At 44.9% G+C, this 13,986-nt stretch overlaps 1 protein-coding gene across 1 annotated transcript in view; it reads right to left on the bottom strand.

Moving 5' to 3' along the window:
• The window catches only part of SPNS2 (SPNS lysolipid transporter 2, sphingosine-1-phosphate), a 150,412-nt gene that overhangs the window by 28,359 nt on the left and 108,067 nt on the right, over nt 1-13,986 (bottom strand). Inside the window, exons 5-9 of the mRNA XM_060258891.1 lie at nt 13,904-13,970; nt 8,900-9,042; nt 7,503-7,655; nt 6,178-6,367; nt 2,644-2,709 (exon numbers count right to left, since the gene is read on the bottom strand). Of these exons, the coding sequence (XP_060114874.1) occupies nt 2,644-2,709; nt 6,178-6,367; nt 7,503-7,655; nt 8,900-9,042; nt 13,904-13,970 (619 nt within the window). The remainder of the gene's footprint in view (nt 1-2,643; nt 2,710-6,177; nt 6,368-7,502; nt 7,656-8,899; nt 9,043-13,903; nt 13,971-13,986) is intronic.

Below are 13,986 nucleotides of genomic sequence, written 5' to 3'. Positions count from 1 at the left end.
AGATATTTCCCAACCCAGAGCTGGCAACCCTATCATATACTGTACATCAGCGGTCTCCAACCTTTTTGGCACCAGGTTTTGTGGAAGACAATTTTTCCACGTACCGGGGTAGGGGGGGGATGGTTTCAGGATGATACAATTGTGCACTTTATTTTGGTGTGATGGTTAAGTAAGCGGACTCTTATCTGGGAGAACCGGATTTAATTCTCCACCCCTCCACTTGCAGCTGCTGGAATGTCCTTGGGTCGGCCATAGCTCTCGCAGAGGTTGTCCTTGAAAGGGCAGCTTCTGTGAAAGGTCTCTCAGCCCCACCCACCTCACAGGGTGTCTGTTGTGGGGGAGGAAAAAGGAGATTGTGAACCACTCTGAGATTCAGAGTGGAGGGCAGGATATAAATCCCATGTCATCTTATTATTATTATTATTACTACATTGTAATATATAATAAAATAATTATACAACTCAGGGCCCTATTGGTAACAGGCCACGGCCCGGTACTGGTCCACAGCCCGGGGGTTGGGGACCCCTGCCATAAATGTTTGGACACAACTTGAGCATTAATTCTTTTTAAAGGGAAAAAAACCCACCCTGAGATTCCCAGAATAACTGACCCTATCATGTGCAAAATGGGAATTACTGGGAATCAGTAATTTAAAATTACTGGGAATCAGTAATTTTAAAATATGCATGGTGTGGAGAGAGTGAACATTACTTCCTTCCCCATAATCATATAACTTGGAGGGGAGCACCCATTGCAAATGACTGGCAATAGATTTGGGGCAGAGAAAGAAAGGATTTCTTAATTCAACACATAGAGAATTTGCTGCCACATTTATATAGATGGATTTAAAGAAGAACTGATTAATTAATTAATGGAGGAGTAGACATTCTCATCAATGGCTATGTCCTCCTCAGTTCAATGGAACCTCCATTATCAGACACAATATATCTGTGACTACTACTTGCTGGGGAAGCTCTGGCTCCTGTGTTCTCCCTGCAGGCCTTCTGGGACATCTGACCAGCCACAGTGGGAACCAGGATGTACAACTAGTGGTTTGGTTTATATGGGTTTGATCCAGCTGGGTTTTGGGGCATGTTCTTATTTTCTTAAGAAAACGGCCAAGATGAAAAGAGGGAAACTGTAGTTAACAGAGGATGCCACATTTTGTGCACCAGAGACCAAATTCCATACATACGTAGCAAGCCCTCCGCTGTTTTTATGTAACTCCATTAAAATAATACAAGAACGAGAGATGGGAAACTCCCAACTCCCTTCCCTTAACGCCCCCCCCCCAAGAAAACAGAAAAAGAACTTAGTAAAAACATCAGCTACTGCCCAAGTTTGGCGATGAAGTCAAATTACAGACCCACACTGGCATTTGTAGTACTAAAATAGAGCCCAAACAAAAAACCATACCCACAGGGCTGCCTTTAAATGTCCCTGGCCAGAGATGAGAGTTGGTTGGCTAAGCCAGCCAGCTCTTGGAAACAGAAAGGGAGAGACTGCTTGCTTCCTCCAAGCAGCACAGCACCACTCAAGAAGTCCTGAGAAAGGTCCAGGGGGCAACTCTGGTAGGCCTCAAGGAGAGGCTGAGGAAGCCTTTGGCCATGCCACCAATGTCCTCTTTTCCCACCACGAAAATCCGGCAGAGCTATTTGTAGCATCACACAGAACCAAACGGGAGTTGTGGTTAGTGTGTTGGACTAGGCAGGGCCCCGCAACCAAATTGCCGCTCTGCCATGAAGCTCACTGGGCAACGGGGAGGGGGGGCGGTTGCCAGCTCTGAGGCACACTTACCTCACAGGGTGGTGGTGAGGATAAAATGAGAGAGGAACTATCTGTGTACACTGAACCTTTTTGGAGGAAGGGTGAGGTTAAAAATGTATACATGGACAGAAGGAACACCCCTGAACCAGCATTCTGGATACTTGGCAGTGGCTGGAATGAGCATGGAACACCTCCACAGGCAAAAAACAAAACATCAGCTTTCTACGGATGGTAGTACAGTGTTACACTGACTCCTCCTTAATCACCCACCTTTTGTTTATTTAGACATTTTACCTCACTTCTCCCCACTCCCCTTATTTTATCCTCAGAACAGCAACTTTGTGCGTAAGGTTTAGGCCGAGAGAGTCACCTCACCAGCCCATGGTCACTGAACAAGTGTCCATGGCAGAATGGAGTATTCAAAAGCCCAGGTCTCTCAGATCCTGGCGTGACACAGATCCCGAGTCTCTAAGATGCCACTGGACTCAAATATGTCTGACACAGAATCCAGGATCCTCTGATCACTGCAACACACTGGCTCTTTTGCTGGCAGTTGAGAGACAGCAAATAGAATGCAGACTCTCCCTCCCTTCCTTCTTTCCTTCCTTCCATCCTTCATGTTGGTCTGAAGCAACAGAACAAAGTTTGAGTCCAGTGGCTCCTTTAAGACCAACAATGTTTTAATTCTGGGTATAGGCTTTCCTGCATGCACACAAAAACTTATACCCAGAATTAAAGGTCTTAAAGTTGCCATTGGACTCAAACTTTGTTCTACCTGAATCCTGTTAGCGTGAACCAGGGTTCTCTTCAAACCATGGTTTCCAGTACTGTGAGCAGGGAATACACATGGCCCTGAGCTTGAACCACTCTACTCACCATTAGTATGTCAGCTGTTATAGCCCAGTTTGAGAACAGGAGAGTTTCACCGACAAAAATACAGACCTGTCAGGGAAGTAGACAAAAAGACCTTATCAGTCACTCAAACCGAATGTCGATGTTAGGGTGGAACTGCAATCAATGCTGGAGTTATGGGATTGGAACTCCAAACGTGTGCAGATGTTATTGACAAAGGGGTGAAGCTGGATAGGGCTAAAGTACTCAGAAATGGGTTGTATTGCTTTATTTAAAACATTCATATACAGCAGGGGTGGCCAACGGTAGCTCTCCAGAAGTTTTTGCCTACAACTCCCATCAGCCCCAGCCAGCATGGCAATGGCTGGAGCTGATGGGAGTTGTAGGCAAAAAACATCTGGAGAGCTACCGTTGACCACCCCTGATATACAGCCTTTTGACCCCACTTAGGGTCTCCAAAGTAGCAAGAATCAAATCATTAAAACAGTGTTTAAAATACATACATACATAAATACACACACACACACACACACACACACTCATATATGTAAATTTTAAAAAACACACATAAACTGACACACAAACAGGGAGGAGGGCCAGCAGGAGTTAGGTAATGCTGAACTAAACCCTGGCAGAAGACAATGATAGAGGGAGGCAAACCAATCTCCCTGGGGAGAGAGTTCCAAAGTTCCGGAACACAACTGAGAAGACCCTTTCTTTGATTAGCACTCTATCTAGCTTCAGGAGGTGGGAGCACCCAAAGCAGGACCTTTGAAGATGACCAGAGGGCTCGGGTAGGTTTACATGCAAGATTCTGTGAACTTAGGCAGATCATGAGAGGGAGGGCAGGAAGCGTCGCGCCAGTGCTTAGTTCTCATGGTCCCTTCTTACATTCCCAGAGAAAAGCTGATCACCACTTTGGGATCAGGAAGCAATTTTCTCCCGGCCAGTTTGGCCAGGGATCTTGGGAGGGTTTTTTTTTTGTCATCTTCTGGGCATGCAGCAGGGGTCACTGGGGTGTGGGGATTTGTGAATTTCCTGCATTGAGCAGAGGGTTGGACTAGATGACCCTGAAGGCCACTTCCAACTCTTTGACTCTAATGATTCCAAGCAGTCATTAAGATCCTCTTAAACATGTCATGGTCTTTTTGACCATTTCCAGGATCCAAAAATGCCCTCTTAGCTGCTTTCTCCCCTTAGTAGGAATTAAGGTATGTGGAAAAGAGGGTGTTTTTGATTAACAGAACAGTCTGGGCAGCGAAGAGTTTTAAAAAACTCTCTTCACAGGGATGGTTTGATCCTTCAAGTTACTGGGAAAGCTTCCAGTGGGCTGCTGTTGCAGATGGTCACTGGTAGCAAGGGACAAGCTGGGTACTACAGGGACTGCTTGGCTTACATCAGGGGTGGCCAAACTTGCTTAATATAAGAGCCAGAAAGAATAAACATCAAATGTTTGTGAGCCACATGACATGAATATCAGATGCTTGTGAGCCACCAGCTAGGGAGGCAAATAGATGGAGGAGAGGGAAGGGAGGGGGGAAGAGGTGGAAAGAAAGCAACTTTAACTTTGCATGCATTTTTCAAGCCACTGGCTTGCTTGGCTTGGAGAAGTGGTTTCCAAGAGAGAACTGCCTTCTCCAAGCTTGCCGATGGGGCAGTGGGGGCTTTGAGAGCCACACAATATGTGTGAAAGAGCCACATGTGGCTCCCGAGTCACAGTATGGCCACCCCCGGCTTAGATGGTCCCTAAACAGTCTCAGGTCTGTTTAAATATCCCAGTCTACCCTGATGCCTTCTCCAGTGCTCCAGCCCTCATCCATTCTTTCCCTCAGAACTATGTTTAAGAAACGAGCACAATTTTCACCCATCTCAATTTAAAAAAACCAAGTATCACTTAGCCTGCTTACAATTTATCCCTTAATAGGCCTGCTAGGTTGAAATCATCTGTCAAATCAGCTATGGTAATGTAGGAGTTCTTTCTGAAACTCATTGCATATTTAGCTACTCCATGGGCTGGAATGAAACACTGATCTACCGTCCTGGTCCCCTCCCTACAACCATGCTGTTTTCACGAATAAATCTAATGGTTATCAACTCAGGCTTATTTAACAAATGATGCCTCAAGGTATTAGGTGTGTCCAATAGATGAATGGGCCTAATGGGATCATATTCCCATTTCGTTTCTTATGTATTCCTCCAGAACACCACCCACTGAAATAGTCAGCCTGACAAATTTTAATACAGGTAAATAAATTCGGCCAACGTTGAGATTAAATATGCAATGAGTTGGGAAGCAGTATCCCATATAGACCTGCCCAAATGCCAAGGTGATCTTTGGAGGTTCTTAGGGTGGTGACAAAAGACAGAATGTTCTTGGTGATGGTGCCAAATCTCTGAAATGCCAACAGAAATTAGCTTTGCTGGCATTTTGTTAGTGGCCAACGATAGTCCTCTTGAGGGGTTACTCTGCGCTTGTAAACTCTTCTAGAATTTGTCTGGTTGCCGAACTGTGAATTGCTTTCTCAGAAGTGGCTTTTGATGCTGGGGAGCATTTTAGTAGAGATGCTGGGTTGCAAACTGAGATTGGGTCATTATATTTTGCTTTTATATAATTTTGAGCATGTTGTTACATGTCATGGAGGCCTGCTGGGATCAGAAGTAGGAGCAAGGGTGTACATCTTTTTAACAACAAACAACTACACCAGTTCTTGGTTGCATAAACCTGTCCTAAAAGCCTAGCTGTTCATTCCATTACAACATGAGAATCTTGGATCCTAAGATTTCTGAAGCCACAAGAACCTGCAGAGGATTAGAAATCACACACACGGGGCCCTGTCCTGGATAGCCCAGGCAAGCCTGATCTTGTCAGATCTTGGAAATTAAGCAGGGTCGACTCCAGTTAGTACTTGGATGGGAGACTAAATACCCAGCTGCGAGGTGGAAGCAGGCTTATTCAGCCCCCTTGCCAAACATTTTCCAGACCCCCAGCAGAGGTCAGTCACCAGAGATCAACATGACTTCCAGGTGCAGACACACACATACAAAAGACAAAAATAAAAAAAATCACACACACAGGGAAAGCAGGAGCAACTGACTGTTGGAATGCCCTTTCCTTTCTGAGAGGCCAATCTTCCTTACTCCCAATCCCCTAACAAACATTAATTGCTACAGGTAAGTTGCGCCTAGTCTTCTAGGGCTAACAAAATGCATGGCTAGGCCTTGTGTTTCTTCTCTTGGTAGTGCTAGACAATGTTCCCTCTAAGCTGCAGAGTCTTGTGAGCAAAAATTCTACTTTGTGAGCTACTGGCATTAAAGTTGTGAGCTACTGCATCAGTTCGTATGCTCTGAGGTCATTCTTCCAGAGCTAAGACAAAAATGTGTGAGCTGGAGGCTAAAAATCTGTGAGCTAGCTCACACTAACTCAGCTTAGAGGGAACACTAGTGCTAGGAATCATGACAGAATGTTTGGAACTGGGAAAGCCTGGTAAGTTAGATGAGCTAAGTAAGTTAAGAGTCCTATTGCAACAGTGCACTTCAGTCTTTCGTGTCTATACGTACGTAGGCTCCCACAATGCTGCTCTTGGCCGCGACAAAGATGAGACAGGTGAAGATTGCTGACCCCAGCATTCCCACGGCACAAACCAGAGGGTCCGCTCGCTGCGTTTTCAGCCGACACCACTTGGTTGCCCCGGCCCCAGTGATCACACCCAGGAAACCGGTGAAGCAGGTGATGGCTCCGAAAATCAAACTAAGGACAGAAAACATGGGGAAAAAAACAACCTATGAACATAAGGTGGAAGACAGGTGTGTAGGGGGGTTTAAGGGGCATTAAAAGAATGAGTAAAGGGTGTCAATAAGCTCTATTGCCAAAACCCTGAAAATGCAATTGACAAAATGACTTTAAGGTCAATCAAGGGACCGTCTGTGCACTTTGCATGGAAATTTTCACCATCTTTCAAAATTAAGATAAATCATGTGCCTCTGGTTAAAAAATAACCCACTGCAGAGCTACTACAGTATGCAAATGCATTTAAATTTAATCAGCTGAGATGACGTTACTGAATCTCAGGCAAGGTCCCTCCTCTACCATTTCTTTATCTTCTGTTTTTGGTTAGGGCGTTTCGCTGAAGCCTTAGTTCCGCTACCTGTGAAAACAGTGGGGATTCCTATCATTCAGGGTGGTTGTGAGAACTAAAGAAGAGATAATGACTAAAGCACACAGAAAACTAAGGAAGAAAAGGAAAACCAGGCACTCCAAACAGTTCAAATGAATTAAATAATACATAAAGATTAAACACACTGTATAAAATCAGTAGGTGGTGGAAATACAGGTATCTTTACACAGGGACGTACATGAGCTGAGTGAGTAACAAGATTTTTATACCACTTCTACTACCATTTAGATCACCAAGGGGGCTTACAAATGCATCTGAATAAACTTCCTTTCCGTCTCACTTGGGGATGGTCTGCCATAGGCTAGAACCAAGAAAAAGACTCTTTTGCCCTACACCATCTCTTCCCCAAAGGGCTGCTCCAAACAGGGTCTCTGGCCCTGCAGTGATGCTCCATAGCACAAGATGCCGACACCATGCTGGTGATGGGGAAAGACCAAGCTCTCCTTCAAAGCACTTGCTGCCCTCAGCAAATCTGAAAGCTGACCAGGTGGACGGAGCATGTGTGTGTCAGAGTTCGTTTTCATTCAGATAACTGACTTGATGGCAGATTACCAACCACGCGGTATCTTGTAGCTGAATGTGAAAACTGACTCCACTGAAAAGCACTGTTCCGGTTCTGGTGTTTTATCTGTGATGATTCATACATGCAGGTAGCCATGTGTTGCTACAAAATGGTGGGAAAGAATCCAAACAACCAGCCAGCCTCACCTGTCCTTGGTCCCACAGGGCTGCGATGTGCATGTCTCTGCTGTTTTCTGGACCACCTGCGCTCTATGAAGGTAGAGAGGGATCCACATTCCCAGAGCTCCTGTGGCAAAGGAGACGGCCGAGGTAGCCAGGGAGGAGAAGACATAGCTGCGACTGTGGAGACAAAAGGGTTTGTTTGTGCGTGAGTGGAAGGAGAGGCCGCAAATAATTTCAAATGCACCATTTCACCACCAGTTTCCTCCAAAGAATCCTGAGAACTCTCGTTCTGTAAGGATGCTCTGAATTCTTTGTTAGGTCTGTCACAGTTCCCAGGATTCCTTGGGCAGAAAGGCTTTTAAGACAGTTGAAGTCATTGGGTGCAGATGATCATTCATCATTACTACCATAGGAGACATGTGGGCAGTCTAATGCAATAATCAAGCTGATGCATTTGGGAGGGGGCACATTATTGTCCTTAGCTTGATTTTACATAACACAAAAGACCAAGGTTTCTAAGGAAGGAAGGAAACTAACAGATATCAGACAAATTAACAGAAGCAATACTTAAGGACTCTTGTCTAAAATGTATTCCCTGTTATTAGAACTACATAACAAAGGGCTGAGGCATCATGAGCATATGTGGTGGAAAACTGGAGGTTATGGACTAGATGCCTGTACATGGAATTATATATAGACACACATAAAGATCACACACACACACACACACACACACACACACACACATGAAGCCAGGGGTCCTCAAAATGGTGCTCACCAACACTTTTTCTGTTGCCTGTTGAGTGTTCTTAGGATGTGGGTGAGCAAGGCCATGCGAGGCTTTGCCCAGCAAGGCTTCTGAATGACTATTGGAGATTTGATTCGCTGTGCAGTATTTTTTAAAGGTTGCTTTGGCAGCACCTTGTGCCACAGCAAAGACTCTGAACTGTGTTACTTGAAGCTGAGTTGTGGCCATCACTGTGTAGCTGGCTTCACCTCCCTTTGTTGCACATCATTTTGCTGCAGTGCCCACCATGCCTCATGGTGAAGGAGGAGGAGAAGATGAAGATATTAGATTTATATCCTGCTCTCCACTCCGAATCTCAGAGTCTCAGAGCGGCTCACGATCTCCTTTATCTCCCTCCCCCACAACAAACACCCTGTGAGGTGGGTGGGGCTGAGAGAACTCTCACAGCAGCTGCCCTTTCAAGGGCAACCTCTGTCAGAGCTATGGCTGACCCGAGGCCATTCCAGCAGGTGCATGTGGAGGAGTGGGGAATCAAACCCGGTTCTCCCAGATAAGAGTCCACGCACTTAACCACTACACCAAACTGGCTTAAGTATAGCAGAAGCAATACTTAAGGCCTCTGGCCTAAAAGCAACAGCCACAGCAGCAGCTCAGCTGGGCACAGCAAGCTTACTTTCTTATCAGGGCCTTCATGTCTCTCAGCCAGGAGGTCCGAGCCTTCAGCTGCGCTCCCAGTTGTTCAGCATTGCCTCGCTTAGCAGCAGGAACAAATATCAAGATGAGAGTCCCAGTGATCATTCCTAAAAGCGGAGAGACCTGAAAAAGAAACAAAGAACCACCAGTGAGTACAGTCTAGCTATGCCTTTTTAAAAACACAGGAAATAGCTGGGCCATGGCCTCCTGGGCCCACCTAATCGTTCTGCCTGAAGTTTTTTGCCTCCCTCCCAGAATAGAGACAAACAACAAAATTGAAAATAACGAATGTGAACAAAATTAATTGTACCCATCCTCCAAGAACTCACAGTAGGCCCTGTAAGAAAAGCCTTGTAAGCTCTTGGATGTTTGGCTACATCAGGGGCGTGTGGCCTAATATGCAAAGCAGTTCCTGCTACAAAAAAGCTCTGAATATACATAACTAATCTGTGATAAAGAGAGAAGCAAAAATGCATCAGCATAAAAAACTTCCACCGACCGCAGACAAATGTGGGGGTGGGGGGGAGGGGTGGGAGGGAAATGGGTAAAATTATCAGGCTACATGTAAGCAGCAGCAACCCAAAGCAAAGAAAATATTAAGCAGGTACAGATAAACTATTTAGAAGTCAGAGAATTCAGCAATGATGAATCACCACTGCCTACATGACCTGTGATTGGCTGGACCATACAGCTAGCAAGGAGAAGGCAGACTTCAGCTGAATATAGGAGAAACTTCCTAGCAGCAAGAGCAGATCTACAATGGGACTGATTTCCTACATGGCAGTTGGGCTCTCCTTCTCCGGAAGTGTTCAGGCAAAGGCTGGACAGCCATCGGTAAGGGACAGCCATCTGTGGGACCGTCTCCTCCGTTACGTTCGGCCTCCCAACATCTGTTGGCCATCCCTGGCCCAAGAGACACCTGCCTTGCCTCAACTAGGGCCAGGGCTTTTTCAGTCCTGGCCCCGAACTGATGGAATCAGCTCCCTACAGAGATCCAGGCCCTACCTGACTTATTAGCCTTCCACAGGGCCTGTAAAACGGAGCTGTTCCGCCAGGCTTTTTGTTGAGGCTGCGGGCATCTATTCTTGATCTGGTTGGCCTCCCCTGCCGGCACTGTCACCTGTGCTATAAAATGGAATGATATCTGCCATCTCTATGGGTTAACATCTTATCATGATGTGAGACGGCCAGGCTGGGCAATAGGTGATGATATGGAACATTTTCTGAGTGCTGTTGAGTTGTTTGTTTATAAAATGTTTTTATTGTATTTTATTGTTTTAACATATGTTGGACTCCGCCCTGAGTCCTACGGGGAATGGGCGGAATAGAAATATACTAAAATAAATAAATAAATGCTGCAGCACTTTGGATTTCCTGTGTCTGAGCAAGTGGCTGGATAAGCCTGCTTCCATCTCAATGACCTTTAAGAAAAGATTTCAGGCCCCTTTTTTCATTGAAAACTTTGTCCATGAAATTTCGGTTCAGCTGCCCTTCATGGAAAGTTGGCTGGACAGCAGCATCACACATCTCATGACTGCGGAGTATTTGTGCATAAGGAGGCAATCAGCATGGCTTCACTAGAAGGCTCCTCCCATAGAGTAACATTTCATTTACCTTCATTGGATAAAATATGTATTTTAATGCAAAAAGGAATGCTTGCTCTTCGCAGCTCCTTCAGTCTCTCAAATTCAATTTTTGGTTATCCCATTCTGAGAACACATGAAGCTGCTTTCTAATGAATCAAACCCTGGGTCCAGTACTGTCTACTCAGACTGGCAGCGGCTCTCCAGGGTCTCAAGCTGAGGTTTTTCACACCTACTTGTCTGGACCCTTTTTAGTTGGAGATGCCGGGGATTGAAGCTCGGAACTTCTGCTTTACCAGGCAGATGCTCTACCACTGTCCCCCCCCCACCCCCTTGGGAGGTAAAAGAGCTTACATGCTTTTTGAAAAAGCATGTTTCTTGGGAACTGATCCACCTGAGGGAGGAAGTGAAGTGCAATTTTATGTCCTTGTTAAGTTGCTATGTCCTTGTTAAGATGTTATTGTAATTTGATACTATTCTCTTTATTTTAACCTGTTGTACCCTGCCCTGAGCCCTTTGGGGAAGGGTGATCTATAAGGTTTTTTTTTTGTAGCAGGAACTCCTTTACATATTAGGGCACACACCCCTGATGTAGCCAATCTTCCAAGATCTTACAGGGTTCTTATTACAGGGCCTACTGTAAGCTCTTGGAAGATTGGCTACATCAGGGGTGCGTGGCCTAATATGCAAAGGAGTGTCTGCTACAAAAAAAGCCCTGGTGGTCTATAAATAACAACTGTGTGCCATATATTCAACTCCAGGCTTGTGCTCCAGGTTCTCACACATGCATCTTTCCTGTGGCCTGGCTTATGACTGCAATTCCCTACAACGAGTGCAGTTCTGCCTCACTGGTGAGCTTTTAAAGAGAACTGTCAACTGCGTGAAGAATTCGAGTTGATCAATCAGTTAGCAGGCAGATGGTTCACAGGCAAATTAATTCGTTACATTTAATTAATTCACATATTATAAATCTGCATATTACACATTTGCTAATGATGTACTTAAGCGCACTTTGCAATACGCAGATGAAATACATTTTCATGTTGCTAATTTGCATGTGCCGAATCCTATTTTTGAGATACCGAAAGAAGGGTAAGTTAATTTAAAAGGCGATCACTCGTCGTTAGGAGGAAAGGCGTTGTTTTTTCCATGCCATACAACAGTTAACAGTCCAGGATCAACACTTTTTTGACAGTCCACTAACATGCCCCTAACACCGTCAGCTAGTGAAGTGCTTAGAACACCAGACTAGGATTTGGGAGACCTAAGTTCAGATCCCCATTTTGCCATGGAAGCTCGGCTAGATGACCTTGGGCCAGTCACACACTCTCAGCTTAGCCTACCTCACAGGGTTGTTGTGAGGAAAAAATGGAGGAGATATCAATGTAATTCCACCCCCACCCCCCAGTTTATTAGGAGATGGATATATAGAAACGTCATGATCTGAATTTCTCGTTTGCAGACGGAGTTGGGGAAAAGCCAGCATATTGCAGACAGGAGATGTCTTGCATTGCAAGCATGATCCTTTTGACAAACACAAACGGCCTCGCCATGAGATTAAGCCTCTCTGAAACAGCAGTAGTGAGAAAAGGATGGAGCATCGTTTTGCGCTGGCAAGGCTCCAGGTGGGGTCAAAGTTCAGGAAACAGTTCTGCTAGCCTGTTTCCTGTGGGCTATTTTGGCCAAGGCATCTTTTTATCCATGCATTGTGCGCTATTCTTCCCTGCGCATTTTTTTCACAATCCTCCAAGGAAATAGAATAGAAGGAAAAAGAATGCCTGGATGCAGGAAAATAAGTGCTAAGTGAGACAAAGCGTCATTTCACCCTACTCCGCCGCCAAACCTCTTGAAAACAGGAAAGCATCCTTGGCCCTGTTTATTGACAGCCAACGAAACTAAGAGACAGCAGAGTTAATACTTGCTGCAATCTTTGCTTTCCTGCCTTGACAATAATCTACTAAGAACTGGAAAGGTCCTGAACTTCAAACAGACTAAATGGTTCGTCAAGGTTATGCCATGCGCTATTTAGCCCATATCAGTTTTCTTGATATGCAAGCTTATCTATCTATCTATCTATCTATCTATCTATCTATCTGTCTGTCTGTCTGTCTGTCTGTCTGTCTGTCTGTCTGTCTGTCTGTCTGTCTGTCTGTCTGTCTGTCATTTAATTATTGCTGCTATAAATTTTGCTATTGAGAGGTTGGTAAGATTTGTTTTTGTCCAATAGTAGCCATGTCACCTGGGCTTTCGAATTAAGCAATTCCGTTCTTTTCACTATAGGGTTGATTAAATTAGCCCTCAACTCATTGATTATAGGGACTCTATAATCATATGCCCAATGGTTTCTACTTTGTCATATGAACATCAACATGTTCTAATTGCGTATAGTACTTTATTATATCTGCCCTCCAAAACTGACAGGGAAGGACATTCATTCTTACCAGAGTAAAAGCTCTTCTGAGCTTTGGTAATGGCACCTTCTATGCACACAACAGCCCAACAGAATTGCAGTGTGGGCTGTACCAATTCAGACTGTAGGTGGAGCTTTGCCCTTTGCAGCTCTCATGCCCATTCTACTGAACCACTTAACTTTTTGTGGACCGTCCAAAACTCTTCTGGCTGTCAGGAGACAGAAGGGTCATGTCTGAACACTCTCCATAAAAGAAAAGAAAAATCCCTGGAAGTAAAAAAACTATCATGGCAAGGAGAAGACCCGGTGGAAATGTGCTATCAGCAAGGCACAATCACCCTTAGGACTTGCACAGTGTCTCAGTTAGAGATATCACCCATGTAAAGCTGTGACTTGTGCTCAGCATCGGCACCCTAGAGACTGGTAGCCTTGGAGTGCTAATTCAGCATGCATAGCTGCTTTGCATGGGTTAAAATCAGGGCTTTTTTTGAGCAGGAATGCACAGGAACGCAGTTCCAGCTGGCTTGGTATCAGGGGGTGTAGCCTAATATGCAAACAAATTCCTGCTGGGCTTTTTCTAAAAAAAAAGCCCTATGTGGAACAGTAGTGACATCATGGGGTGTGGCCTAAAATGCAAACGAGTTCCTGCTGGGCTTTTTCTGCCAAAAAAAGCCCTGGTTAAAATTGAGATGCTAGACAAGCCCCTTGTATAACCTTTGTTTTCTTTGTTTTTTGTCACAATTAAAATCAAGCCTTTGTCCTCTTCACTGGCATGTTAGCTTTCTACATGCAAGGTGATGTCTGGGCTTTTCATCTCTTTGCAAGAAAGCATTCAAAATGTGCAAACACTTCCTCTTCCCCACTCGTGTGAAGTGCTACAGTGCACAAAAAGCTTTTATCACTTACTGAATATATAAATCAGGCCTTAGTCAGTGATACAGATCTTTAATAAAGATGTTTTAACAAGCATTTTAAATTGGCTGCTGCTCACCCGCAGGGCCCAGTGCCAGTCACCAGCAACTTGCTTGACGCTTGATCCGGTGATATAACCTAAACCGCTGGAAAAACAAAACA

This window comes from Heteronotia binoei, chromosome 18 (assembly GCF_032191835.1).
Source record: "Heteronotia binoei isolate CCM8104 ecotype False Entrance Well chromosome 18, APGP_CSIRO_Hbin_v1, whole genome shotgun sequence".
Taxonomy (NCBI): Eukaryota; Metazoa; Chordata; class Lepidosauria; order Squamata; family Gekkonidae; genus Heteronotia; species Heteronotia binoei.
Note: the sequence above shows the minus strand (reverse complement) of the source record. Positions and strands in the feature narration are given on the sequence as shown.